The sequence below is a fragment of the Pongo abelii genome, chromosome 9 (assembly GCF_028885655.2).
Source record: "Pongo abelii isolate AG06213 chromosome 9, NHGRI_mPonAbe1-v2.0_pri, whole genome shotgun sequence".
NCBI lineage: Eukaryota > Metazoa > Chordata > Mammalia > Primates > Hominidae > Pongo > Pongo abelii.
This window is the reverse complement of record NC_071994.2, coordinates 122,575,301-122,603,249: the sequence shown is the minus strand read 5'-3', so window position 1 is coordinate 122,603,249 and position 27,949 is coordinate 122,575,301. Positions and strand designations below refer to the sequence as shown.

Here is a 27,949-nt window from a genome sequence, read left to right as displayed (position 1 = left end):
AGCGAAGAGGCTGAGGAACAGGACCTCCCCCCGCCCGGTGAGAAGGGGAGTGGGGGACGTTTAGCCTTCCCTAAAAACTGAAAGTTGATACGCCCCAGGGTTCAAGTTCCGAGCCTTCTCCCATGACCCCTCTTCTTTCCCAATACCTTCCAGCTGCCCCGTCGTGTGACATTCCAGTCCACCTCTGTTCCTGCTCCACCCCCTCCAAACTCGCGTGCTTTTCCTCCACGTGGTTCTCTGTGTATATCGGTCGCCTGGGAGACCCCAGCCGGGCCGGGCTCTAATGACGCCACAATAGGAACAAGCCAATAGCCGTGACGCGACTCAGTGACGCGAGACGCGGGGTGTGGCTCTGCCGGCCCAGGCGCGATGAGGCGGCTGCCCGCTGGGTGGCGCCGATTTCCCGGGGAGGTCCCTTCTGCCCCCGGCGGAGGTGGGAGAGAGGCAGGCAGGAGCCGAGGCCGGGGAGCCCTCTGCGTCAGCTGGTGCTCACTGCGGCGCGCCAGCGCCAGCGCCAGCGCCAGCCGGGACTCACCCGCAGCTCCATGCTTGTGCCCGGTTCGACTCGTCTATCCTCCAAGAAGAGGAGGGTACGTGCCACCTGTCGGGGATCCGGGAGGGGGGATTCGGGGATCAGTGCCGGTTTGGAGCTCAGAAAGTAAGGTGTCCACGACAGCCTGGGCAGAGTGGACACTAGAAATATAGGGAGAGAGCCGGCTGTGCAGGGACGCTCCAGCTGTGTCTGCCAGTTGTGTGAGGGCTGCCTGCTGACAGCCCAGGGCGCCCGGAAGAGCCAACTGTGTGCTGATCAGTGTATTCTAAGGAAATGCTGCTTTGGCGGGTCCTCCCCGCTGTGCCCTGTGTATATCGGTGGTATGTGGCCCGAGAGCGACACTGACAAACCCCCTCCCCACGTGTGCGTGCAGCTCACTCGCTGCTCTTAAAGCTCCCCGGGCTGTATCTGGTCAGTTTGTTAAAGGAGGATAGGGGCGGGGGGTGGGCAACAATTAAGCGGCAGGGGAGATTTTCCACCAATCCCAAACCAGAAAGAGGCAGCTTTGAAATTCTCACCAGTCCCAAACCAGAAGCAGGCACGCGGTGCTCCGAAGAGAGCAACTTCTCAACAGTCAAGGGAAGCCCTAGCCAACCCATTCTAGCCCTTCCCTGAAGAGTGAACATCCTACCTCCTGACCTGGCTGCCTTTAGAATGGGACTGAGCTGGAGGTAGTGGTAAGGGCTGCTCACCTCCCCTGGAATGGACATGAGAACATCCCCCAGATGGACCCCCGTAAAGCAGAGGAAAGGAGAGCTGATTGGGCTAAGGTCGAGGCAGGCCCCCTCCTTTGATGTTGTAGATGCATGTCAGACTGGAGTCAGAATGAGGACTGGAATGAGGGCGTCCTCTGAAGTGCATCATCAGGACCTGGGCTGAGTCAGTAGCCTGTGCTAAGACAGGGTGGAGGCACCAGGCTGGGTACTCCCAGTCCTCGGGGAGAGCCATCGAGAAACGTCCTGGGAGCAGACAAGTGCACCAAGGCCGGAGAGGCTAAGAACCCGGTTCCTTCCTCTTGTGACCCTGCCCAGCCCGGCTCCGTGGCCCTGGAATCCTGAGCCCTCCCACAGGTAGAGTGGAACCACCCCAGAGGGGCCAAGCATTCTCCTGGTGGCCTGGGGGAAGCTGCGCTTGCCGTATTTTTCTAGGCAAAGGGGGAAGGAGCCCAGATGGGCTTGGCCTTTCTCTGCTTGGTGGACTGGACATCTAGGAAGATGGCAAGCCTTGTTTGCCCTTCCCAGTTATGGGACATGGTCAGTTCAGAAAACCATGGGACTGTTCTCTGGCGTTAGAAAGGCACACTTCCGGCCAGGAGCAGTGGCTCAAAGTGCAGTAATCCCAGCACTTTGGGAGGCCAAGGCGGGCGGATCACGAGGTCAGGAGATCGAGACCATCCTGGCTAACACAGTGAAACCCCGTCTCTACTAAAATTACAAAAAAAATAGCCGGGCGTGGTGGCGGGCACCTGTAGTCCCAGCTACTCGGGAGGCTGAGGCAGGAGAATGGCGTGAACCCAGGATGCGGAGCTTGCAGTGAGCCAAGATCGCGCCACTGCACTGCAGCCTCGGCGACAGAGGGAGACTCCGTCTCAAATAAAAAAAAAAAAAAGAAAGGAACACTTCCCCAGGAGTAACCTTCCTTTTCTCCCTAGGAAGGTTCACCTGGTAAGGCACTATTACTAATAATACCACTAATTATAATAATAAGTGGAAGTATTCAAAATAATCATCATTGTTTATTGAACTCTTACTATGGGCCATGAAATTTACAAATATTTTATTTAATCCTCACAACTGAGATAGACCATTATTATTATTATTCTTGTTTTGCAGATTGAATAGCTAAAGTTCAGAGAACTTAAGTGACTTATCCACTATTTCAGAGCCAATAAGGGAAAGAACTAGCCTCCAAGCCCAGGCCTAGAAGTCCATTAGAAAAGAATATTGGACTGAAACCTGAGTACTAGTCCCCTTTCTGCTTCTCACTATCTGGATATGCCCTTGAGCAAGCTGCTTTCTTTCTCTAGGTCTACTCTATCTCAAAATTAAGAGTGGGGCTAACTGTATAGCTTCTTCCTGTTCTCTAATTCTGTGACTGACTGCTCCGGAAAATCCACTTTCTCCGTATTTTTGTCTCAAGTTCCACCTCCACCCCTCTGTGCTCCTTTCAGTCCTCTTTCCTCTTGAATCTCCCAATTGTTCCCCTTCAAAATGCCCCCCTTCCAAGAGTCCTCACAGACGTCCTTGGCTGGCAATGGCCCGAAAGGGCAGCCCCTCAAGGTGGGCACGCCACTGCCCCTTTAATTCTCCCGGGGCTTGGAATGCAAGTGAGTTGCACTCGCCATCTCTGCGAGTCTGCGAGGTCAGATAAGATACTATATATATCGGAGCCAGTAACCTGAGCTCCGGATTACCCAGCCCAGAGTCAGGCTCCAGCTTCTGGGCTTTCCACTGCATTCCCTGCCCTGCTGGGGAAGGAGAAGCCCCCAGCTCCCATCCAGTGCCCCTGGACACAGGTCAGTAGCTGCCCCTTTGGTATCTGAGCTTCTCTGGGACTCTACCTAGAGGAAAGACATCAGTGAATCTGGGAGAGCATGTGAGAGGCCACCCCACTGGGCCTGGTGGGTGTCAGGGGCAAGACCAAAGGCTCCTCTGGAGGCTGAGAACAGAGGAAAGATGAGGCCCTAGAGGAGAAGGAAAGAGACCGGAGATCTCCCCTGGGGAGCAGGCACCAGGAGAGTACCTGGGCAGAGGTGCTTGGAAAAGAGAATTTAAGGATCCAAATACTGCCTGGAAGCCCATTTCTTTGCCTTGTCTTGGAAGTGTAGAGATCCCCACCCACTCACACCCCAAATCAAGGAGCACCCTATAGAAACTCCCGTGGGCCCATCCACTTCTTCTCCACCAGTCAGGATTCTTGCCTTATCTCCAGTCTCTTTATCTTACCTCCTCCCCTCCCCCAGCTCTTGGGTAACTACTGGGAGCACAAGAAAGAGAAATGGACCCAAATTCCCTTGGATGACCCTCTGCCAGGGCAGGCAAGAGGATTAGGCTGGTGGATCAGCGGGTGCTAGCCCCTGATAGAGCCTAGTGACAGGCTGGAGGGGAGGGGGCCAGCCCAGGCCCTGGGGCCTGAGAGGAGTAGGCAGAGTTCAAGGACTGTTTGAGCATAAATATGCCCCCGCCCCCCGATCCCCTACTCTACCCATGTCCTCTACACCTGCCAGGATTTCCTCATCCCATCCTCCAGGACCAGACACTTGTGCCCAGATAGTGCAGCAGGTGACCCGAGCACCTGGGAGGCAGGGTCGGAGTGCAGATGGAAGGATACAGGGCCCCCTCTCACCCGCCTTGTCCTTCAAGGTCAGCACATTCTGATGCTGTTAGCAAGTGGCTTTAGGAAGCTCTGAGGTCACCACTGTGGAGGCTCCCAACCACCTGGCGGGACTGCCTGGGACTCCCCACTCACCTTTTCTGGGCACCTGAGTAGGAGGGAAGAGACTTAACCCTGTTTAGGCATGCTTCTGAAACTCAGCTAGAGGTTCTCTATCCAGGCCCCAGTAGCAAAGCAGGCTTTCACCCCAGAAAGCCAAGCAGATCTGGGCAGAGAGAAGCCATGAAGGTTACTGGGATGTGGGGCATCACCCATCCCCTGCCCCCAGGGGCAGGAGCGCCTGGAATTCCTGGGGAGCAAGTCCCTCCCCTGGCTGGGCAGGTTAGGGAGCCCTTCACATGAGCAACAGGAAATGACAGTGGCTAAAGCAAAGGGGTTGGCTGCCCCAGGGGGACGGGGTTCATTTTAACCTCTGACTCACCCAGCATGGGTACCTTGAGGAGTGGGCCAAGCTGCAGCCAGGGTAGGAGGCTAGGGACTTGCTATAACAGGCCAGGGACCCAAGGCCCCGAGCTGGGGTAGATGCTGGTGCCAGGGGACACGCAGGGGCTTGGCACAGTGGGTGAAATGGAGGCTTCCTGGACCATCTCACAGCCGATCAGTATTGTTCTGGGGCTCGAGTTGCGCCTGGCTTCGCTTTCATTCACCTGCAGTGGAAAATCCAGAGGGCTGCTCCTGCCGGAGTCTGTACACCCCATGCTGTTGCTGGATGGCGGACACCTGGATCCTGTGGTGGTCCTTCCCTCAAACCCCACCCACAGGTCCCAGTCCTGACCCGTCCCATGGAGAGCCAGGGAAGAGTGAAGCAGGGGTCTGGGCTTCAGGCCAGATATAGCAGACAGAGCACGAGTCCAGCCCAGCTCTGCCACTGCTCCCAGTGTGACTTTGGGAAATCCACATCACTCCCAGCATCGCCAATTTCCTCATCTGCAAATGGACATGATAACAGCACCTACCGCTTAAAGGAGTCGGGAGGATTCAGTGAGTTAATACACTGTGTCCCAAGCCTTAGTGCAGTTTTAAGCTTTAATAACTTCAGAAATACGAATGCTAAGAACTTCGTTTGAAAGTTTCCATATTTAAATTTCTTATATATTAATTGTGAATGTTTTTTAATTTTAATTTAAATAATTTAATCTGTCCAAAGAGGTGTGTAAGTTGGAGACATTTATGTCTGAAAGAATCCCAGCTTAAACCTGCACCAAGACTTTTTGGGGTGCTCTGTGTATGAAGCACATCTAGAAGAATGCGTCACATGGCAAAGGCCGATGAGAGCTGATGTGAGACTGCAGAGAAGACGGACTCAGAAGCTGCATGTGAAGTTCTCAATATGCCTGGGGCCTGGTTCAGAGGTGATCAGCACCAGCCGGCTGGGGTGACAGCTGCTTGGCTCAGATGTCCTGACAGGAAGCCCAGTGCCTCTGTGCAGAGGAACTCTGCTGCACCTCCCAGGAGAGGGAAACTGAGCAAAGCGACAGGAATCTCTGACAGAGAAAGAAGGGTCAGGACACCTCAGTGAAGATGGCCAGGAGGAGAAGCTGGGCAGGGGACTACCCCCATTGTCCAAGGTGGCAGACACCTGGGGAGGCGCTGCCTGGAGCTGCGTGCCTGTACTTGCCAGCTCTGGGTAAACAGTGAAAGGAGCTGGGCAGCAGGGGCCCCCCGCACTGGGCAGGGAGGGGTATGGGGGATCCCAGCCAATCGGCTTGCCTCCCACTGCCCCATGAAAGGGCCATTCAGTTCAGGCTGTTCCTGTGGCAACAGGGAGACTCGCAGCCATGTGAGTGCCCGTCCTGTCCCTGTCTTGCGCAGCGAGACTCCGGCCAGGGCCCCAGCCCGCTCTCCTGCCCATAGTGCATCCTGTGGCCTCCAGGGACAGCGGTGCAGGTAATACCAAGGGGCACCAACCCAGGCTGCGCTTTCACCTGGAAGGTGCTAGGACCTTTGAGAGTGAAACTGGGGGTTGCGGGAGGGGAGAGACATGTGGAAGGCCCCGGCCCCAGTAGGAACCCTCTCCCCAGGCACCGGAACTGTAGCTAGATGTCAGAGCCGAGAGGCAGCTTCCACAGAGTATTAGTGATGGGAGGGCTGCTGGGAGCAGGCAGACGGGTCTGGCAATCACCTGCCAGATGGGAGGGAGAGTGGGGATTTGGGAGCCCTCCTGGGAATCTGTGGGCCAGAGATGTGGCCCCACCTCCGACTCCAAAGCCTTTCAGAGCTCTCTGTCCCTGTCCTCTGGACCTTGTTTGGCCCCAGCACTTCTGCGTCATCAGCAGGGCCAAGGGATGTCACAGGCTTGGGGCGCTGCCTGCAGAATACCAATTCCCTGAGAGCCTTACTGTGGGGGAGGGGGAGGGAGAGCTGTGGGGAGGAGCCATGAGCTCATACCCTTGTTGGGGGGGTTGTATCTGATTGGCTGCCTGGTGTCCCAGAGCCCAGCTCCTGAGACCTGGAGTCTCTTTGACTTTGCATTATTGATGGAGTTCTCCAAAGCAAAATAGAGCAGGACTGGGCCCCCACCCCCACCCTGTGCCTCTGTCTGTCTCTCCCCCTGCGGTTTCCCTCTAATGCTGTGTGACATCATCCCCCAGTTACCTTTTCCTAGAAAGGGGTGAAAGTTGTGCTGGGCACAGTGAGCAAAGGAGTGTACATGAAGGGCCAGGGGCCCCCTGGGCCAGGTGGCAAAAGGGTAGACAGTAAGATGGACCAGGCCATTCTGATGTCAGCCTGGACTGAAAACTGCTGGAGTTCTCAGGCAGGGTCAAGGAATGCTGTTCCGGGCCTATGTGGAAGCCACCTGCTCATCTCTCACCCCTGTACCTACCCCAAAGCCTTGTGTGGACTGGGATTCTAGAGCTTTCTGCCAAGCCCTCGCATTTGGGGTTTGGCACCAGCTCCTCTCTGCCCTAATGGGCTGGGTTGCCCAGCCAGTGTCTGCTGAGTGGCCAGATGTCTGCCCACTGCCTGCTTCTCTCGCTGGGGGCTGCAGGGGGAGGCCTGGCATCCCAAGCTGAGGTCAGAGGCTGGCCAGGCTGGGAGACAGCCAGCCCTGATATTATCATAGACCTTCAGAGGGCGGAGCCATGCTGCCTCGCAGTAGCTGGGGGAGGAGATGGTAACCACTGTCATTGTGGAGCCCTTCACATGTTGTTATCTCATTTATTCCTCACAACAGCCCTGTGAGGTAGGAATTATGAGGATGATGGTTTTACTCATTTACAGATGAGGAAGTTGGGGCTCAGAGAGGTTACATGACTAGTGCAAAATCACCCAGCTAGTCCATGACAGGGCAAGTCCCACGACTCTGAGAGTCCTGGATGGCTCTGCTTCCGTCCCCCTAGAAAGCCCCCCAAGAGCCCCTGATGCCCTCAGGGAAAGGCGTCTGACCCTACTTGCTCCTCTGCCACTCCAGCTCCATTGGATACAGGCTGCACGTTTACGGTGATGGAAGGCCTCTGGGGGTCCCCAACTGACCCTAAATCTGACGCGGGGGTGGTAACTCAAGGTTAAGTGGAAAGAACACTGGCCAGGATTTTAAAGACCTGGATTCCAGTCCTGGCTCTGCTGGTGTGTGGCTGGGGGCAAATAAGCATCACTTTTCCCATCTGTATAACAGATAGATTAAAATTCATGATCCTCTGGGGCTCTCAAAGCTCCACATTCAGCAGTGTCTGTGTTCCTTCACTAGACCCTCCCCAGCTGCAGGACTGGAGCAGGGAAGGACTGGGAATGCCACCTGCAGTGCAAGATTTGGGACTGTAGGGGGCCACCTTTGCACAAGCATCGCTAGGACCAATTTGAGATCCGTGTTGGTAGAAGAAGCCTGTGTTGGTAGAGGAACTCTTGGGAGACCACAGGGCCCTAACTCCACTTAGAACAGAAGCTTAGCTCAGTGAAGTGAGTGTCCCTCACTGTGGGACCACGCAGCAGGTGCTGGTGTCTGGGGAAAGGGTCTGGAGACCACGTTCTGGCCCCTCATTGTTGCATGCTCACTCACGACCTCCCCAGCCCACCCACACCCCATTACTTCCTCCCCTGAGCCTCCTTGGCCTCACAGGGGATCTGACCAAATGATCTTCAGGTCATTCCAGCACAGACAGTCTAGGATTCCAAAAAGACACCTGCTCATCACATAAGTCAGAAGGGACAGAAGTGGTCTTAACTCCTGAAATATCCAGCATTCTCAACCCAGGGGTCGGTGGCATCCCCCCAGCTCAAGAGTTTCTGCAGATGCTGAGGCAATGGGATTTGAGCTGGAAGACTGCACGGCTTGGTGGGCTGTGGAGGTCGGGTAGCCCCTGCTTGCGTGTTTGAGTCTCTGAATGGCCATGATGCGCTGACTCCCCGTGTGGCATATAAAAGCCACCTCATCCCTCGCACTCTCACCAAGGTGTGAGCACACAGGTGCAAGCAAGCCCCTGTGCACACCTGCGTGCATGTGTGTTTCTCAGCAGCCAGCCTGCCTCTTGTGGAAATGGACTGGGAGCTCTGAGGTTCTGGCCCAGCTGGGGATAAGGAGCGGGTCTGTGGAAGCCCGACACCTGGCAGGGCCCTCTGACAACTACTCTCCTTGTCTTTCAGCCCATGAGGCTCCCAGTCCCCACTGAGTGCCGCCCGGAAGGATGTCCCAGCTCTCCTCCACCCTGAAGCGCTACACAGAATCGGCCCGCTACACAGATGCCCACTATGCCAAGTCGGGCTATGGTGCCTACACCCCCTCCTCCTATGGGGCCAACCTGGCTGCCTCCTTACTGGAGAAGGACAAACTTGGTTTCAAGCCGGTCCCCACCAGCAGCTTCCTCACCCGTCCCCGTACCTATGGCCCCTCCTCCCTCCTGGACTATGACCGGGGCCGCCCCCTGCTGAGACCCGACATCACTGGGGGTGGTAAGCGGGCAGAGAGCCAGACCCGGGGTACTGAGCGGCCTTCAGGCAGTGGCCTCAGCGGGGGCAGCGGATTCCCTCATGGAGTGACCAACAACTGCCTCAGCTACCTGCCCGTGAATCCCTATGACCAGGGGGTGACCCTAACCCAGAAGTCGGACAGCCAATCAGACCTGGCCCGGGATTTCTCCAGCCTCCGGACCTCAGATAGCTACCGCATAGACCCCGGGAACCTGGGCCGCAGCCCCATGCTGGCCCGGACGCGCAAGGAGCTCTGCACCCTGCAGGGGCTCTATCAGGCAGCCAGCCGCCCTGAGTACCTGGTCGACTACCTGGAGAACTATGGTCGCAAGGGCAGTGCATCTCAGGTGCCCTCCCAGGCCCCTCCCTCACGAGTCCCTGAAATCCTCAGCCCAACCTACCGACCCATTGGCCGCTACACACTGTGGGAGAAGGGAAAGGGTCAGGCCCCTGGGCCCAGCCGCTCCAGCTCCCCGGGGAGAGACGGCATGGTGAGTTTACCCTTGGGGACCGGGGATGGGCTGGGGAGGCAGCCACTGATGGAGAACAGCCAGGCTGAGGGCTCGACTCCCAACCTGACTGATGATTGATGGCAGCTGGTGGCTGCTCCTGGTGGAGACAAACAAGAGAAGTCATCCTGGCACATCTGGTGCCCCTAGGGCTCTGTGCCGAGGGGAGGGGCCTTCCCACTCCGCCTAGAAAGCCCACTCAGGGCCCGTGCACTCGAGGATAGTCCAGCAGTGTTCTCAGGAATGCTCTGCTGCGCCCAATGAACCACTCTTCTCACCTTCTCCTTTTCTATGTGACATGCCAGTGTCTCCTGCAGGCCTTGCCCCAACCTGGGCTAGATGCGGGGGGCCCCAGACCACCAGTGCACCCTGTGGCAGGAGGGCCTCCTTGCTGTGGTTGCATCACCCGTCTTGTGCAGGCTTTATTCCCTAGCCCCAAGGCCCGGCTTTACATTTGGACATAAGACATCAGGGGAAGAGGGACTCTCCTCTGAGTGACACTGGCATACTCAGGACCAAGGTATCAGACAGCAATGCTTATCATATGGCTTTGGAGAAAGTAGGGGAGAAATTTTTATCTAGGGCTTGAGACAATCCAATATCTCTATTCCAACCCTGCCTCAGCTGGAATGAGGGAAGAGGCTCTGCTGGAGACTGACCAAGGGCTGGCATGGCCTCGCTCGCAACTAATCCCTGCACAAGCCTCTCTTGGGGCACTGACGACATCTGCCTTTTCTGTAGTTATTAGTGTGCCCATTAGGTGGCAAGCTCTCAGAGAAGGAAAAAGAAATCCTATCTCTAGATCCCCTGCCACGTGCCTCCCACAATGGGGGCTGACCTGCTGATTGCATGGATGAATGGATGGATGGATGGGTGGGTGGTGGGTGGGTGGATAGGTGGGTGGGTGGATACATGGGTAGGTGGCAGGTGGACAGATGGACAGACAAGCATATGGGCAGAAGGGCTGGGTGCTGTGTCTCCTCCATTACCTTATGTACCCCTCCCTACTCCTAGAACAAGTACATTTTGAAAACAACAGCGTGCCACAACAAGAAATGCTGCTTGGAGGGCTGATCCAGACAAATGCAGCAGGGGTTCAGGAATAGGGGCAGGACCTTGAAGCTTGCATAACTAAAGGTCTTGAGAGAGCAACTTTGATAATATGACTTAGGGAGTCTTGGCTTTGTTGTGCCATCTGTGAAGTGGCACAGGAGATAGAAATGCTGGTGCCTCCCAGAACATTCAGAACTTGACAAGGCAGGGCTGGATCCACTGTAGAAAGGAGTGGAGAAGAGAGATGTGTCACAACAGAGCTGGCCTGGCGGGGAAGTATCAGCTCTCAGGGTGCCGCGTGCTGGGCTTGGAGTGGAGCAGGATTCACTTGGACTCGGCTGGTGCTGTTCAACCCCAGGGCAATTAGAATATGGCTCTCCTCGGAGGGGCTTGGGTCCTAGAAGCCTCTGCGGGGCTCCCTCCCCTTGCTCAGAAGAGAAAGGTTGTTTCATGGTCAGCAGTGCTCCTTAAAGTGGGGTCTGCAGACTGCCTGTGTCAGAGTCACTGCAGGGCTTAATGATTCATCCAAACCCACTGAAGCAAACTCTCTCGGGATGGGGCCTGGGAAGCTGCTCTTTCCACAAGCTCTTTGGGTGATCTCTAGGCATGCTGAAATGGAAAACCTCACCGCAGACTAAACTACAGACCCACCCTCAGCCCCAATCATGAGAGCAGTATTCCCCTTTACTGGGGGTCAGGTTCCACTGGGAATCTGCCTTCTCCCCACACAGGCATGGCCCAACCCTCCTGGGAGTCTGCCGCCCTCCACCTCTCCAGAAGGGACAACCCTGGCTCCTCCCCCCGGCTCCAGGGCCAAGGTGAAGGGAATTTTGAGAGAGGACCTCAAAGAAGTGGCAGATTGCCCTGGGACAAACTCAGCCACCCTCATCCAGAAGCAACTCATAAGGCACTTTAGCCGGGAATGCCCTGCAGTTGAGCTAGTGTTTCATTCTGAGCTCATGCCCCAGAAGACACTGCCAACCAGCAGAGGCCTCTCCAGGGTCAATAGTACAAGACCTTTATTTAACCTCGACCTGATCTCTCCACCCCTCTTATCCTCGTTTCCTGGAGCAGAGCGTGTCTTGCTGAGGTGAGAACAACCCTGCTCGTGGGGCCTGGACCACTTCTTTCTAAAACTGGGTCCCGTTTCTTTCTAGATCTCCATCTGGGGATCTTGCCTTTTGAGGCACTCATTTGTGGTGCTCAGCTTACTAGCAGTGTGACCTCAGATAGGTCCCTTAGCTTCTGAACCTGTGTCCTCCTCTGTAAAACGAGTGATCATAGTTCCCACTTCATAGAGTACTTGAGGAATGAAAAGATAATGTATGTGAAAGTGCCTGGCATGTTGCTTAGTAAATGTTAGTCCTCCTTGTACGCTTCCGGTGCTTTGGGAGGCAAGAGATGTGTGCGAGCAACAGTCCCTGCCCTCAGTGCCTTCACAATTCACTTAGGGAAATAAGTTTGTTTTGTTTTTTTGGAGATGGAGTCTCGCTCTGTCTCACTCAGGCTGGAATGCAGTGGTGCGATCTCGGCTCACTGCAACCTCCACCTCCCGGGTTCAAGTGATTCTCCTGTGTCAGCCTCCCAAGTAGCTAGGACTACAGGCATGCACCACCACACCAGGCTAATTTTGTATTTTTAGTAGAGATAGGGTTTCACCATGTTGGCCAGGCTGGTCTCAAACTGACCTCAGGTGATCCACCCGCCTCGGCCTCCCAAAGCGCTGAGATTACAGGCATGAGCCACCACACCTGGCCGAGAAATAAGTTCTTAAATAGGTACAACGGGAGGCAGCCCTGAGTGTTCTTGAGTGTCACAGGTGGACGGAAAGGGAGAGGTCATCTGAGGCTGGGACGGGCTGCTCGTGACCAGTGGAAGGAACAGTTGGCCTCTCTAACCTTGGACACCTATCAGCTGGGCTGTATTTCCTAGACTGTAAAAGGGAACAATCACGCCTGCCCTGCCCACTTCACAAGCATGCCATGAGGCTCAAAGCAAATAATGAAGGTGGAAGAATGTGAAATCAATAAAATGCTGCGGAAGAGGTCATTTAAACTTAAGGGGGGAAAAGAGATCATAGAAAGGGGGCATTTGGCAGCTGACTAGAGTAGGAAGCCCCCCCCACCAACCCCATGGGAGAAACAGAGGGTAAAAAAAGTACATCTTGTGTCCCAGGGGGTTCTCAGGGTAGCTGACTGGAGCTACAGCTGGCATTCATTAAGGGAGGTCAACAGCAGGCTGTGACCAGGGAGAACAGTTCTAGCCAGACTTCTTTCCCTCATTAACAGTAACAGGCAACACTAACTTTGAATATCACAGACTCAGCTGAGCATGAGTACAGAGCTGGCAGGGGGTGGCAGGGGGCACCACATAAATTCAGAATGATCCTCTCCCCATGCTTGTGTAAGCACCAACAAAATGCCAGGCCAGGGGGGCGCAGCTCAGCACTTGTATAATGAGGGCCTCCCCTGAGACTCCACCTTCTACTTAAAATGCAGACAGAGAGGAGGAACAGTGATGGTGGAAGAAAAGCGTTCACTACCCCCAGTGGGGACTCCAAGCCAGCTCAGGTGGCTCAGCCCTGCAGAGAGCCAGGAGCCCCAATCCCAACCCTGTCATCTCCCCACTCCGCCCCACCTCTCCTGTTCCCGGGGTCTATGGAAGGACAAGCTGTTCCCACTGAGCCCTGCCAGGGCTGCGCTTTAACCCCTACGATCCTCCCTAATCCCCCTCCACTCCACCCCTCCAGCTGCTCCTCCCTAGCCCTGGCATTCTGCCCGCTGGCCTCTGTCCAGCCCTTGCCCCGCCCTGCCCAGGCCACCCTCTCCTCTCCCCAGGAAGGGCCAGGGGTTGGCCCAGGGCCCTCCAGAGCACAGTCAGCAAGCTGGGCACCTGCAACTCGGATGCAGAGCCAGGGCCGAGGCTCAGAGTCTGGCCCAGCCTATTCTCACCCACCCAGTGTCTTCCACACTCTTGCCCTCTGCTCTAGGACCTGTTTCTAGGAGCAAAGGTCTGGGAAACTGAATACCTGGGTCCTATTTGCCACTGGGGCTGCTGACTCATCTTCCGAAGCCTTGGGTTCCAGCTGTTCAGTGACAGGGAGATTATATAAGCTGAGGTCATGTGATTTTTCCCTCGGGTGGGACTTTGGACTTGAATGCCGCCCTGCAGTGAGCGGAGGTTACTCCAAAGAGAACAAATTGCGGATAGCAGGGGCTGTCCTGGAGCTCCTAGGTGAGAAGTACAACTCGCCTCTCGTCCCTCGCGTTCTCGCTCCGTTCACGCAGTCACACTGGCCTGCATCCCTACTTTCTTGTTTGTCCAGCTTGGCAGCCTGAGATCCTGGGGTCTGTCCTCACCTACTCCCACCCCGGGATCACTCAGCCACCCTGAGGAGGTTGAACTTCCTGAGGTCATGAATCTGTGTTGGCAGCATTAGAAGGTCACTAAAGGACCTTAAGCCAGAGGGGCCCCTTGGCCAGGAGCTGTACTAGCTGCTGCGAAGGAAAGGGCAGTGGGTTTGCGGTTTGTGACTAGAATCAGCAAGATACTGATGTCTCCATCCCTTGCAGACCGGCTGTGGGCTGTATCCTGGCTGTTAGCCTTGGTGCTGCCTTATCCAGGCTCAATTTCTCAATCGGTGCCCAGCACCATCCTCCCGCCTCCTCCTCCACCCCCACTCCAGGATGTCTTCATGAGTTAATGTGGTGCTGGGGTGGGGCTCAGCAATGCAGAAGTTAATCCAAGCCTGGCAAAATGTTCCTTGCCCCTGGGGGAGCCGCTCCACTGACCACCAGCTGCAGAAATGAACATCATGTTCAGAGCCCAAAGCTGCACACGTGGCCCCTTGTACTCTCTCACCTCAATACATACATAAAACTAGCGCCCCAGACGGAGACATATGCAAAAGAAGGAGGTGTGTGGGCCTCTGGAATCCAGCTGGTTCAGGCCAGACTGCCTGGGCTCAAAGGAGCGCGGAGCTTTTGGCCTCTTGGGGTCCACGTCATGCAGGGAAGCAGACCTTCCTACAGAGAGTGGGGAGGATGGGCTGACCCTCTCTCCCCAGGGTGCACTGTGGGGCAAAAGCCCAACCCCTAACAAGGACTCAGAGCCCCTACCTTTTCATCCATCAATCAATCAGGCCACCGGTCTGTCCATTTGTGGTGGTAATCGCAGGCACATGCTGGGAGCCAGGCTTTAAGACATCTGCCTTAGCCCCAGCAGTGTCACCAAACCCTGGCCTAAGCTGCCCACGCAGATCTGAGAGAAGCAGGATACTCTCAGTCCCTGCCCTCGTAGAGCTAGCCCTAACTTTCATTTATATCACTCCATCTCATGCCAGGAAGGATTTAAGGTGACAAAAATTACTTATCCTATAGGGGAAGCAGGCCAAGCCCAGGTTCTGAGGAACAGCAGTCAGGATGCAGGAATGAGCCCAGCTCAGATTAGCTTTGTGTATTTGAAGCACAGAGAGTCACTGAGCCAGAGCCAGATTCAGATGCCAGAAGCCTCTATCCTTTGTATCCATCCCACTCCAAGAATGGCAGTGAAGAGAAAGGATCTCACAGAGACCTGGCTGGCCGAGAGATGAGCCAAGGTCCTTTGTGGCCATGTCCTGCAGCAGTCAGACCTGCTTGACTAGACTGGACCCTGTGTGAATTCTTTCCCCCCACCCCAGACTTCTCAAAGTGCTCCCACGCTAAAGCTTTCTGCATCTGGCCCTCCCTGCTCCTAGCAACCCCTCTAACCTCCTAAATCCCAGGGAAGAGGGAGAGCAAGCTGGCAGAACACCCAGATGTCCTGGGTGGGAGTGCTTACATCACTGTGTCTAAGTAATGGGGAAACAGGCCAAATGCTATAGGGGGTGAGCACCTCTTGGGCAGGTTCCCCCAAGCCCAGCAGCACATGTGTTCAACACGCAAAACCAGACTCACACCCCACCCTCTGAGGCTTAGTGGGACTCCCAGGATTCCTAGCAGAGGCTGGTCTGGCCCTCTTTAGAGACAAGATCAACACCATTTATTAAGAACCCACTAAGAGAACCCACAACCCTGCCCTTGAGGAGGTTTCAGTGTGCTGGCAAAACCATGACAAGCCACACACAATCTAAGACCATTTATAGGACTCTTCGAAACACTTATAAAACAAAGATAAACATATTAAGATAAATTAACACCATGCAAACTGAATGCGCATAGACTGAGGATATGCAGTAATGGAGAGTTTAGAGATGGGTGGAGTTAATAGGGAAGGCTTTTGGAAGATGCAAATTTTAGGCAGAATTTACAAGTAGGTAATTGGCAGAGAGCAGGAAGTACCTCCCAGAATTTCCTGTTACAAGCGTGGGTTTTGCTGTAAGACAAAGCCCCACATTGTCATTTATTAACTTTGCAGTCCTGGAAAGTCATTTGACCTCTCTAGGCTTAAGGTCCTTCACCTATAAAATAGAGGTAATAGGCCGGGCGTGGTGGTTCATGCCTGTAATCTCAGCACTTTGGGAGGCTGAGGTGGGCACGTCACTTGAGGTCAGGAGTTCATGACCAGCTTGGCCAACAAGGTGAAACTACTAAAAATACAAAAATTAGCCGGGCATGATGGTGTGCACCTGTAATCCCAGCTACTCGGGAAGCTGAGGCAGGACAATTGTTTGAACCCGGGAGGCGGAGGTTGCAGTGAGCCGAGATTGAGCCACTGCACTCCAGCCTGGGCAACAGAGCGAGACTCCGTCTCAAAAAAAAAAAAAAAAAAAAAACAAATAAAATAGAGGTAATAGTTACTACAGCATGATGTTATAGAAATTAACTGGGATAATATATATAAAACCCTTAACCCAGTGCCTGGGATCTAATAAGTATTTACTGAGTGGCAGTTTTGGTTTTTCAGCAGAGGATAAGCACAGGCTGGCTGACAGCAGTGGTCAGAGAAGACTGAGGGTGGTGGGCCTGTGGACAAACAGCCTTAGAGAAAGGCTATCTGAAACAGCCTTAGAGAAAGGCTATCTGAAACAGCCTTAGAGAAAGGCTATCTGAGGTTTCGGGGCTGGATGCAAGGGCAGGTGCTCTAGTTGTTTCAGGACAGAAGAGTGATGAGATCAGATGCAAATATTGCTTCAGATGGTGTAGGGCTGGCTTGAAAGCGTTTGGCTGGAAAGGAGGCTTGGAGAAAGGCTGCTGCAGTTTGTCCGGGGTCCAGGTTCAGTCAGAGTCTGGGTGAGGACAGTGACTGTAGAGATCGCCACTCCTCATATGCCCACTCTCACTGATCACAAGCAGACTGCCTGTGGTTCCTGTCCCCTGCCCCCTTCTCCCACCACACTGCTGGCACACAGGGGAGGGGGCAACTGTCCCCATCCCTCTCTCATTGGCATGAAATTGCTGCTTTGTCGGTGGCCTAGGGTACCGCCATACATGTGTCCTGGACACAGTCCCCATGTAGCTGCGGTCATGTGTGCGTGTACATGTGGGGATGAGCACACCAGAAGGAACAGAAGGAGCCCACAGATGAGTAACAGCATACACTGCTGCCTCTTGGAGTATTTTTAAATGCTAAAAATACTGGCTAAAAATAGCCAGCAAGCTCCAAACAAGATACTTTCTCTAGGCAGATTCGTGAGCTTCCCTGTTAGGTGGAGGGGTGGGGCATCAGAAACGAAACCTAAAGACCCCTGATCTTACAGCATGGCTGCGCTTAAGGCCAGAGTAGAACACTCGCCCCATGCCAGCTGAGCGCCTATTTTCCCACTATTGTATTGCTTTCTCCCCAGCTCCCCAAAACAAGTCAAATTTGAGAATGGGAGAGCTGGAGCTGGGTAATTGGTTAGAAGAGACCAGAAAAGGTTCTTTTCAGGAGCCAAATGAGAAGGTGACCTATTGGACCTTATAAAATATGAGCACTGCCTCTCTTGAAAGAAGCCAAACAGGACTGTTTTGAGGAGGGCAGCTCAGCCCCTAGGCCGTGAAGGTCCATCTTCTTAACCTGGGCCCATTGACCTCCACAGACTGCATGAATTTGGGGCTTCACGAGGGCCTGAGTACCCCCGGAACTCTAGACAAAAGTTTGTGCATATACGTATTTCGCCCTGAAGACAGAAGAGCTTTCATCACGCTCTCAAAATGTTTTGCAGCCCCCTCAAGAGTTAGGAAGTGTAATGGTGCCTTGGGGGAAGCTCACCCGGTTGACACTGGGTCTTGGGGAGACGTCCTCTGCGGGCCCCAAAGATCACTTATCCTGAGCTGAGCATCAACCCCGAGACCGGCCAGGGCCTCCGGGCTCCGGTCCTGCCTCCCCCGCGGGCCTGCCTGGCCGGGGGTCAGCGGGCTGGGGGCGCCGGGGAGCGCGGGGAAGGCCCGGCGGGGTAGAACCGACCTTGCCGCCTCGTTCAGGTCCGCGTGCCGGCGCCGGGGGCGGAATGGAGGCGAGGTGGGGCGGGGCTGAGGGTCTGGCCCCGCCCCAACGCTGACGTCGCCGGGCCCGAGGCGCCGGCGGGGCAGCCAGTCGGCCGGAGCGCGAGAGCCGGGACCCGGGCGGTTGGCGGCGCACGCCGGGGAGGTTGAGGCGGAGGAGCGCGCGTTCGGGCCCCGCGGTAACGGTTACCTCCGGGCGCCGCGGACGCTGTCCTGTGGCGGTCTCGCCGGCCTCGGCGTCCGGACTGTGTCACCGCGCGGGGACTCCCCCCGCGCCCCCGCTGCCAACGTTAAGCGAGGGCCAAAGCCCGCCGCCCGCCCCCCAGCATGCGCACCTCGTACACCGTGACCCTGCCCGAGGAGCCCCCCGCCGCCCCCTTTCCCGCCCTCGCCAAGGAGCTGCGGCCGCGCTCCCCTCTCTCCCCGTCCCTGCTGCTCTCCACCTTCGTGGGGCTCCTGCTCAACAAAGCCAAGGTACGCGGGCCCTTTTCCGGGACCCCCGCGCCGAAGGCCTGGGGTCCCGCCTTCTCCCTGGCCTCTGCCCGCCACGCGCCCCTAGGTGAGGGGACGGATTCTTCCCAGCCCCCACCCCTCCTTTCCCAGGGTCTCCTGGCAAGGAATGCCCCCTCCCCAGGTGATCGCACGCTTACTCGTGGTCCCCTCCCCGGGTGGAGGTCCGAGGAAGTCCCCCTTGCCCCCTCCCTCTCGGTGGCCCCGGCACCAGGTGGTGGCTCTTGGCCTCTCAATTCCTGGCACCTATCAGGACAGGTGCAGGAAAGCATAACCTTGACTGGGTCTCGATCGGTGTGCGAGGGCAGCACGCTGGACCCGGCCGGGGTACTGCTCTGAGGCCAAACCCCGGCGAGGAAGGCTGGGCAGAAAGGGGCCGCCTCCCCTTCACTGTCCACCAAGGGTTCTTTCCCAAGGGTTAGTGACCGGGGTCCTTTGACCCTGTGAAGGGCAGAGGAGGTGCGGACAGGTGACAGAGGGCAACTTCCCCTTCTTTCCGTCCTCTCCATTTATGCAGCGGGCAGCGGGTCCCTCCGCAGAAGCAGCCCCCAGGGGAATGCCGGGGCCGAGGCTGGGCGCTGCCCGCCTAGGGAAGGGAGAAGGGGCCCGAGCTTGACAGGTCTTATGTAACAGGCACCAGCTCCCGTGCTGGCAGTGCGTGCCCTGCCCCGTGCCAGGGCCACACCAGGCTTCCTAGCTGCAGCCAGGACTTGGGGCGACCCTCACCACACAGGTGAGGTAGGCGGGAAAGCCCTTGATTGGGGTCTTAGGTGTGAAGACACAAACCTCGGCCTCTCCTACGGAAGGGTGCCCAGATGCTACCTCTGCATTAACCCAGGCAGGGCTCTCCTGAGCCCCCGCTCCTCTCCTCTAGAGGTGAAAGCTGTCTATTTGCTGATGGTGGAGGTGCCATCTGCTCCCTGCAACAGTGCTTGCTACTGAGTCAAAACTAGGTTTGCTGATGGCTGAGTGGAAGGAAGACTGGGTCCAAACTTTCTCAACTCTTTGCACATGTGTCCCATCATAACACCTGGGGTCATTTCCTTCTCTGGCTTTCACCTAAAGAGGTTGGCTGTGCAGGGTCTCCCACCTTCCACAGTTCTAGCCCCTTTCTCCCTGTCGACCCTGAGGTAGGATTGTTTGTCCTGTAAGAAAGGTCATTCTGGGCACATTTTGTTCCCCTCTGAAATGAAAAGTGCTGACTTTCCCTGGAGCTCCTGATTTCCTATTCTTGGCAGAAGAATATCTGGCTGGGCATAGAGCAGCCCTGCTCCCCCTCCTCTGTCGCCCCCACTCCTGTTATCCACCCGCCTTCTACACAGAGCACCTAGAAATTGGCATGTGGTTTTGAGCTGAGGAAATTTTAGACAAAGGCATCAACCCCCACCCTAAAACATAACAACCAAGGGTCCTAACGATGCCTTAAAGGAGCTTCTCCCATCTCCCCACCCCCCAGCCCAATAGAGGGGTTAGATCCTCAAGAATAGTAATCGTGGGTGATGAAGTGTCCTTCTTGCCCCTCATTGCTGGGTCAGAATTAAGTGTCAACATCTTAAAACACCACAGGAGTGCTTCTGTAGACAGATGACTCCGTTTTCCCATTTCCCCACCCCCATTAGCGCTGAGTGACTGTTGTCTCAGCTGAGGGCCTGCTTTGGTGAACATTGACACGGTCACCAGTGGTAGAATGCTTTCCCCTGCAGCCTGTTTAGACAGATGTCATCTGAGGCACAGGGGCTAAGAACTAATAAAGCACTGCCAAAAATAGACGTAAGGATGGGTATTCTGTTGTGGGCAAGCTTTAACATTTAGTTCCGAGTGGGCAACATGGAGACTTTTGCAGCGTTTCACCAATTCTGGAAAATGCTGAGAAGGTCTTTGTCCCAGGGAATTATCTCTGTTGTGGCCCTCTTGCTGACTGTCAGTTAGTCAGATTCAGATGTCGTGTGGGGCCATATACTGCCAGCCCTAGCCAAGTTCTCTAAGGATGCTTATATCCCACCTGCTGCCAATTGGCCTTTCTCTCTAGCTGCAGGTTTAAACTGGGTCTCTTTTCTGGGTATATTTTTCTTCCCTACCTGTTAGTGCTAGCCGTGACAGCTGGCCAGGAAGGGATCCTCTTACTTGTGGGATCGGTAAGGCAGTTCTTGAGAAAAGCCCTCCTTCAGCCTGCTCCTCCCCCACCCACCCCCCTCCCCGCAAGCTGACAACCTCATGGGCTTTGAGCTGCTGACAGCCTCATAGGCTGTCAGCACACGGCATGAGTAATTTTAGCTGAGTTATTTCAGGCTCCTGTTCTGATCAGGGCTGAGCTGGCCCCACGCATGCCCCAGTGTTGCTCCAGAGTTGCCTGCTCCCAGTCCCCTCCCTGAGAGAGTGGGTGGCAGACTCATCTGCAAACTGTTCCTTTAACCCTTTGAGCCTGAAGGTTTTCTGACTCCTTGGAGATATGCCCAGGATTAGCCAAGAGACCTTGACAAATAAGCTCAGAGTCCTCGATCCAGCACCCGTTCTCTCTCCAACCCCCCTCACCCGCCTCCGGTATAGGGCCAACAGCAAGAGTGGCAATTTCAGCCAGGCCCTTGCCTCTGCGGGCCCAATCTGCCATCTCCAGGATTCCCAGCCAGTGGCCAGTCAGGATGTTGAAACCTGAGCCAGGCAGGGAGGATTCTCCCAGCCTTTAATCAGCCCTTAGGAGCTGAGCTCAGCTGGAAGGAATTCCACCTGTCTCTGGCAATGGCAGGCTTACTTGAGTTTTTCCCAACTGAAGATCGAAACTCAAGGTGTTTTGTTGTTTAACTTTTCAAAACCTCCTCAAAGTGTCTATTATGAGAGCTACTTTATATATTGGACTTCTAGGAGTACAAATATAGGTCATTTGAGATAGCACCTGGATTTGTGACTCAAAATTTCTTATAGTAAGGAGTCAATATGTACCAAATATATGAATTCCTAGTCTCCACTGTAGCAGAGAATGGAGAATAACATAAAGATGGGGGGTAGGGAGATGCATAGTCAATACACACTCAATAAAGTAAAGCCCTGAAGAATATTTTTGTTGGTTGTTGAAAATAACAGGCATTTAGGCAGGGCGCGGTGGCTCACGCCTGTAATCCCAGCACTTTGGGAAGCCGAAGCGGGTGGATCACCTGAGGTCAGGAGTTCAAGACCAGCCTGGCCAACATGACGAAACCCTGTCTCTACTAAAAATACAAAAAATTACCCGGGCATCGTGGCACACACCTGTAGTTCCAGCTACTCAGGAGGCTGAGGCAGGAAAATCGCTTGAACCCACGAGGTGGAGGTTGCAGTGAGCTAAGATCGTACCACTGCACTCCAGCCTGGGTGACAGCATGAGATTCCATCTCAAAAAAAAAAGAAAAGAAAGAAAATAACAGGCATTCCTCAATCCTCTTTCCTACAAAGTATATAGATGGGTAAAGTTGAAGAAAGACTATTATGTGTGGCCTGCTGCCTGTGGCTCTAGCTGGTTAGAAAATTGCACGAGAGAGCCCAGCACAGGCCTAGCATCTTTGCTTCCACCTTATTGCCATATGTTCTTTGCTTACAGAATTCTAAGAGTGCCCAGGGTCTGGCTGGTCTTCGAAACCTTGGGAACACGGTGAGTTCTTCCTGGGCTGCTTCTTCCCCAGGCCCACCCCCTACTATCCTGACAGGAGCCATATAACCAGAGTCCCCTCCTGGTTGTGGCTGACTCCCTACCCGTTCAGCCAGTTGGCACTTGCCCTTCCTGGCTGGTGTTTCACAGAATTGCTGGGCTGTGCTTTACCCACCCCCAGCAGGAAGCACTGCTAAAAGGGAGTTGCCCTTTTACCCATCAGCCTGCTCCTCTCCTGGATCATTCCCCTAAAGGATGCCCATCACTTCCCACACACTTCTGTCTGTCACATCCATGCCCTTTTGTGCACCTCTATAGTAAATAACCAATTATGTCACCTATGCCTGGAGTGGGGGTTTGCCTCACTTCACCCCTTTCACTTATGAAAAGAGGAACTTGAGGCTATGAAAGGATAGCCTCCTATGAAAGGATTCTAGGTAGATGAACCAGAGAGCCTCTGATAGTAAGTAACACAGGTGAAGACGGGACTCTCGTCTCCCCACTGATAGCCTGGTCATCTCTTGCAGTGCTTCATGAACTCAATTCTGCAGTGCCTGAGCAACACTCGGGAGTTGAGAGATTACTGCCTCCAGAGGCTCTACATGCGGGACCTGCACCACGGCAGCAATGCACACACAGCCCTCATGGAAGGTGAGGGGCCCTCTGTCACGTGCCCCTACCTACCCCCAGATGCTCCTCCACTCCCCTGGGGCTGTTCTAGGTGTTGTGTCTTAGACACTCCTATCCTGTCTGTCTTTCTCTGCTTGCTTTTTGTTGGGATTCTAGTTTCAGAGTTTCTTATAGAAAATATCTCAGCTGTCCTGTACACTCTCTCCTTCCAATAGAGTTTGCAAAACTAATTCAGACCATATGGACTTCATCCCCCAGTGATGTGGTGAGCCCATCTGAGTTCAAGACCCAGATCCAGAGATACGCACCGCGCTTTGTTGGCTATAAGTAAGGGCCTTGCAGACATGTCCTCTCAGGTGGGTGGCAGTAGGAGCAGGTTCTTAGGACAAGAGGTGTTGCTCACCCTCCTTCCTTTGGGTTCAGTCAGCAGGACGCTCAGGAGTTCCTTCGCTTTCTTCTGGATGGGCTCCATAATGAGGTGAACCGAGTGACACTGAGACCTAAGTCCAACCCTGAGAACTTCGATCATCTTCCGTAAGTAAGAGGAGAATGCTGTGGGGAAGCAAAACTTCTGTGAACTCAAGATTTTTACCCACCACTTTGGGGTTAATGATTTGGGAATAATCTGATTTACTTTTGAAGATTTAGGATCTAGATTGACAGACCCTTAAACTTCAGTTTTGAGCTTTGACCCAATTGTTGTCTCTCTCTGGTTCCTAGTGATGACGAGAAAGGCCGACAGATGTGGAGAAAATATCTAGAACGGGAAGACAGTAGGATCGGGGGTAAGCGCGTGAAAGGGAAGAGGCCTATTTTCACTGTTGCCTGCTCTTGCCTGAGTGGAGCATGAAAAGCCCCAAGAATCACTCTCCCGGGGAAGCCTGTTTCTGCCTGGTGTTCAACAAAGCAAAGCAGGAACAGCAAGAAAGAAGATGCTGTGCAGGCCGGGCGTGGTGGCTCATGCCTGTAAACCCAACATTTTGAGAGGCCAAGGCGGGTAGATCACCTGAGGTCAGGAGTTCAAGACCAGCCTGGCCAACATGGCAAAACCCCATCTCTACTAAAAATACAAAAATTAGCCAGGCGTGGTGGTGGGCACCTGTAATCCCAGCTACTTGGGAGGCTGAGGCGGGAGAATCACTGAACCCAGGAGGCAGAGGTTGTTGTGAGCCGAGATTGCACCACTGCACTCCAGCCTGGGGGACAGAGCAAAACTCCATCTCAAAAAAAAAAAATAAAAGCTGCTGTGCAGAAGACCATGCTCTACTTCCTGTATTTCAGCATCTCATGGCCTTCTCTTCCCCAGATCTCTTTGTTGGGCAGCTAAAGAGCTCCCTGACGTGTACAGATTGTGGTTACTGTTCTACAGTCTTCGACCCCTTCTGGGACCTCTCACTGCCCATTGCTAAGGTATGCACCCCAGTTGCCCGCCTTGTTGAACTCCCTCTCCTGTCCTTTCATATTGACCTCTGACCTTTGCTTTTTTCCCCTTCCCAGCGAGGTTATCCTGAGGTGACATTAATGGACTGCATGAGGCTCTTCACCAAAGAGGATGTGCTTGATGGAGATGAAAAGCCAGTAAGTCACCCTTCGGTAATAGCAAGAACAAATTTCCGTGGGACCTACTGGGAAGAGGCTGATACCAGCAGATCCAGCTGAGGAGTGACTGGATTGGGGCCCACTGACTTCCCCCACAAGTTCTTTCTGTTTGTCTTGTCTCTCAGACATGCTGTCGCTGCCGAGGCAGAAAACGGTGTATAAAGAAGTTCTCCATCCAGAGGTTCCCAAAGATCTTGGTGCTCCGTATCCTTAAGATCCATCAGGGCTGGGACATGACTTTCAAGGGTAACTGATGACAAGGGGCCCATAGGTGAGGGGAACAGTCGGAAAAAACGGACCGTGTAGGCTTTCCTTTTGTTGTCTGCCCTTCTGCATTGGTTTGACTATCCTTGAGTCACGTCAATGCCAGATCTGAAGCGGTTCTCAGAATCCAGGATCCGAACCAGCAAGCTCACAACATTTGTGAACTTCCCCCTAAGAGACCTGGACTTAAGAGAATTTGCCTCAGAAAACACCAGTGAGTATCTTTGAGTAGGCAGGGCAGAATGAAGATGCAGGTGTGCAAGGCCGGAGGGAGAGCAGGAGGAAGGGGAGCTGCCAGCACCAGCTGCTCAGAGACCCAGAAGGAGAGGCTGGAGGGAGGAAGTCGGGGCAGGGGGGCCTCGGGGGCTTGACGGCTGCCTCCTCCTCAGACCATGCTGTTTACAACCTGTACGCTGTGTCCAATCACTCCGGAACCACCATGGGTGGCCACTATACAGCCTACTGTCGCAGTCCAGGGACAGGAGAGTGGCACACTTTCAACGACTCCAGGTGAGAGCCAGGGCAGGGCCGGAGCCCCTGGCTGTAGCCACCCACTCTCCTCCCACCCACCCTCCCCCCACTCCCCCACCCTCCCCCCACCCTCCCCCCACTCCCCCACCCTCCCCCCACCCTCCCCCCACTCCCCCACCCTCCCCCCACCCCCCCCCACACCCTGCACGGCTTACACCGCGAATGGATGGGAAAGTTTAAGGCCACGAAGCCGCTGCCCGTGGGGAGGCTCCCTGAAAGACACGCCGGCCGGCTTCGGGGGCACGGAAAGAAGCCGGCGCGGGGTCTCCGCATCCTGCCCCCTCCGGGCTGACTCCCCGCTCTCTCCACAGCGTCACTCCCATGTCCTCCAGCCAAGTGCGCACCAGCGACGCCTACCTGCTCTTCTACGAACTGGCCAGCCCGCCCTCCCGAATGTAGCGCCAGGAGCCACGTCCCTTCTCCCTTCCCCGTGGTGGCCCCGCTCCCTAAGTTTTTTAAAAAGACAAAAACAAAACAACAACAACAACACACAAACCTGACAAGAGAAAAACCTGAAGCTGCCGAGCAGGAGTGGATGCAGCCTGGTCAGGGTCTGGAGCAAGGAGCCGGGCGTTCCTGAGCTGTGGCCCGGCAGGGAAGATCGCCTGGACGTGGAGCCAGCGTCGCCCCGTGCCCTCGGCGTCTCCGTTTGCATTTGTAAACTTGTGGTCTTCCCATGTGTCAGAAACAACCGCGTCTGTGGGGAGAAGACCCTCGCTGCGCCGCTTCCTGCCGCAGCGCCCGCGCCTCCGAGGGGACAGCGCCCTCTGGAGCTCGCTGGGAGCATCGCCGCCTGGACTCCCGCGCCGCGAAGGAGCCGGCGCCCATCTCCAACTCGCACCGCTCGCCCGTCCAGAGCCCTGAGCCAAGAGCCTTCTTCACGCTGCTAACTCCAGGGGACAGACGAAGGGACATCTTTGGAAAACGCTGATTTTGGTTTTTAAAAAGCCCAACTTTTTTTTTTTTAATTTCCATAACTAAAGTATTCAGACTGGAGTGCTCTCCTTCAGGCCTCTTCATAGCTGGGACATTGCACTGGTCCTTTTATTGTTTTCCAAGTACAACTTTTCTAATGCTAGCCCCCCCGTGGTGCTAGGTGGGCGTTGGCCAGGCCCCAAGCACAGCCACAGTAGACCTGGGATCTAAAACAAGTTTCTGTTTTGGGGGTTTGGGTGTTTTTTTTGTTTTTTTTGTTTTTTAATGTTTTGAATGGAATTTAGTTGCCTCCAAGAATTGTGCCTTATAGCATTTGGGGACCAGGGGGTAACTGCCCCTCCTGAAATATCCCTCAGCCTCTTCCCTTTTGCCCAGTGCTGTGTTCGAACCCGCCCGGGAAAGGGATCCTGCCCTTAGCCCTGGCTCGTGCATTGCAGTGAGGCGAAGAAGAAAGCAGGTAGATTCCTTCCGACAGGGCATCAAGTTCTTCCCGCCCACGTCCTCTAACCCACCCCTGGTCTGCTCCCCAGCTGTTTGAAGGATAGCACAAGCCCCTCGTCCCTAGAGCTTCTCTCCCTTTTATTTATTCTCTTAACATCCCTTTCCCCCTGGCCTTCCTGCCCCCGCCCCCTTCTCAGAGCCTCCTAGACAATAGGCCCTTTGGACCGAGTTTCTCAGGGATGCCCAGGCCACCCCTCAGCTCTTCTTGGCGTTGGTCTCCAATCCTGCCCTGGGAGCTGGAGCCTAGGTATTTGGGGACATCTTGCCTCAGTTGTATGGTTCTTTCCTGTGGGCTCAATTTTGCCCTACATAGTTGGATAAAACTCTGTGCTGTCCTAGAGAGTAAAGCTGTTCACCCACACAGCTGGGCCCCGCTTGTGCCCCGCGGAGCCTGGCACGTTCCAGGCTCCTAGGAGGAGGCATCAGAGAAAGACATCCTGAGTTTTACTGGCCTGACACCCTTCTCCAGAGAAGACCTGTGAACCTGAGCCCAAGGGCAAGTGTACACTTGTTTACTGTGTAAGCAAGAGTAGAAGAATGTCTAATGTACAGTGGAACCTTGTACAGAATAAATAATAGCTTTGAGAAATCAGTTGGCAGATGTTGGAATCTTGATTTGGGAGTGTTTGAACCTAGGAAGGGCTCCTAGTATATTAGGGGCCATCTATTTCATTGCTTCAGCCAGTTTGTAAATTCCAAGTTTCTGGAAAAAGTTACCCACTTTTCAGTTTGAACATTTAATTTTTTAAAAATTGAAACAATACATATTTTGGACACTATATTCTTCATCTGGATTCACCAATTGTTTACAAACACATTTAAATATACAGCCATCCCCAGTATACACAGGGAGACTGGTTCCGAGATACGCACATACCAAAATCTGCACCATACTCAAGTCCCAAGGTCACCTCTGCAGAACCTGCATATATGAAAATCAGCCTTCTATATATGTGGGTTTTGCATCTCACAAATGCAGTATTTTCTATCCTTATTTGGTTGAAAAAATCCACGTGAAAGTGGATCCACACAGTTCAAGCCCGCATTGTTCAAAGGTCAACTGTACTTTATTCTGTCTGCCGAAACATTTTCAGGTGAGGTGTTATATCACCACTTCTAAATACTTGAGCATACATCTCCTAAGAATCAGGACATTCTCCTATGTGACACGGTTTTCACATATCCTTTTTTTTTTTTAATGAACTGTCTACTTTTTAATGCTGGTATGGGCTACTCTCTTAATTCTTTGTTGAAACTCTTGGGGCTGGGCATGGTGGCTCACACCAGTAATTCAAGAGGTTGAAGTGAGAGGATGGCTTAAGGCTGGGAGTTTGAGACCAGCCTGGGCAACATAGTGAGACCTGTCTCTATGAAAACAGAAACACTTGGGTGTCTTCACAGACCTATGATGAGATAAAATACATCTCTCCAGCAGATGTCAAATATAGCAAAACTTGCTCTTAGAGCAGAGTATCATTACCTGGATGTGGAGTGACCAGGGCTTAGTCTTTTTTCTTTTTTTTTTTTTTTTGAGACAGAGTTT

At 54.2% G+C, this 27,949-nt stretch overlaps 2 protein-coding genes across 18 annotated transcripts in view; one reads left to right on the top strand and one right to left on the bottom strand.

The window, feature by feature from the left end:
* LOC129048798 (uncharacterized) overlaps positions 1 to 414 on the bottom strand; it is a 163,639-nt gene extending 163,225 nt beyond the window's left edge. For 11 of the 12 annotated variants that reach the window (XR_010135595.1, XR_010135607.1, XR_010135583.1 and 8 more), the window contains exon 1: positions 147 to 414. Coding sequence is in view for 2 of the 12 variants with exons in the window: in XM_063711467.1 (XP_063567537.1) it covers positions 147 to 172 (26 nt within the window). In the remaining 10 variants the exon portion in view is untranslated. The remainder of the gene's footprint in view (positions 1 to 146) is intronic. The other variant, XR_010135590.1, reaches the window with a different exon arrangement.
* USP2 (ubiquitin specific peptidase 2) lies at positions 336 to 26,998 on the top strand. 6 transcript variants are annotated; one of them, XM_054525254.1, is made up of 14 exons: positions 336 to 590; positions 1,356 to 1,623; positions 8,528 to 9,342; positions 21,898 to 21,948; positions 22,473 to 22,596; positions 22,791 to 22,902; positions 22,999 to 23,109; positions 23,296 to 23,360; positions 23,882 to 23,985; positions 24,073 to 24,153; positions 24,300 to 24,378; positions 24,545 to 24,652; positions 24,828 to 24,948; positions 25,281 to 26,998. In XM_054525254.1, exons 3-14 carry the CDS (start codon positions 8,569 to 8,571, stop codon positions 25,366 to 25,368), a joined length of 1,818 nt encoding a protein of 605 aa, XP_054381229.1. In that variant the 5' UTR covers positions 336 to 590; positions 1,356 to 1,623; positions 8,528 to 8,568; the 3' UTR covers positions 25,369 to 26,998. The 6 variants fall into 6 exon arrangements, with proteins under 6 accessions (XP_054381229.1, XP_024110769.1, XP_054381231.1 ...); XM_024255001.3 differs by lacking the exon at positions 1,356 to 1,623 and having other exon boundaries at positions 349 to 590; XM_054525257.2 differs by lacking the exon at positions 24,545 to 24,652 and having other exon boundaries at positions 390 to 590; positions 24,300 to 24,420.
* The last annotated feature ends 951 nt before the right edge of the window (positions 26,999 to 27,949 follow it).

Coding starts and splice junctions, on each gene's coding strand:
- USP2 (XM_054525254.1), top strand. CDS start 8,569: ATGTCCCAGCTCTCCTCCACCCTGAAGCGCTACACAGAATCGGCCCGC. Junction 22,903..22,998: donor CCGCGCTTTGTTGGCTATAA/GTAAGGGCCTTG, acceptor CTTTGGGTTCAG/TCAGCAGGACGCTCAGGAGT. Junction 24,154..24,299: donor TTGATGGAGATGAAAAGCCA/GTAAGTCACCCT, acceptor CTTGTCTCTCAG/ACATGCTGTCGCTGCCGAGG.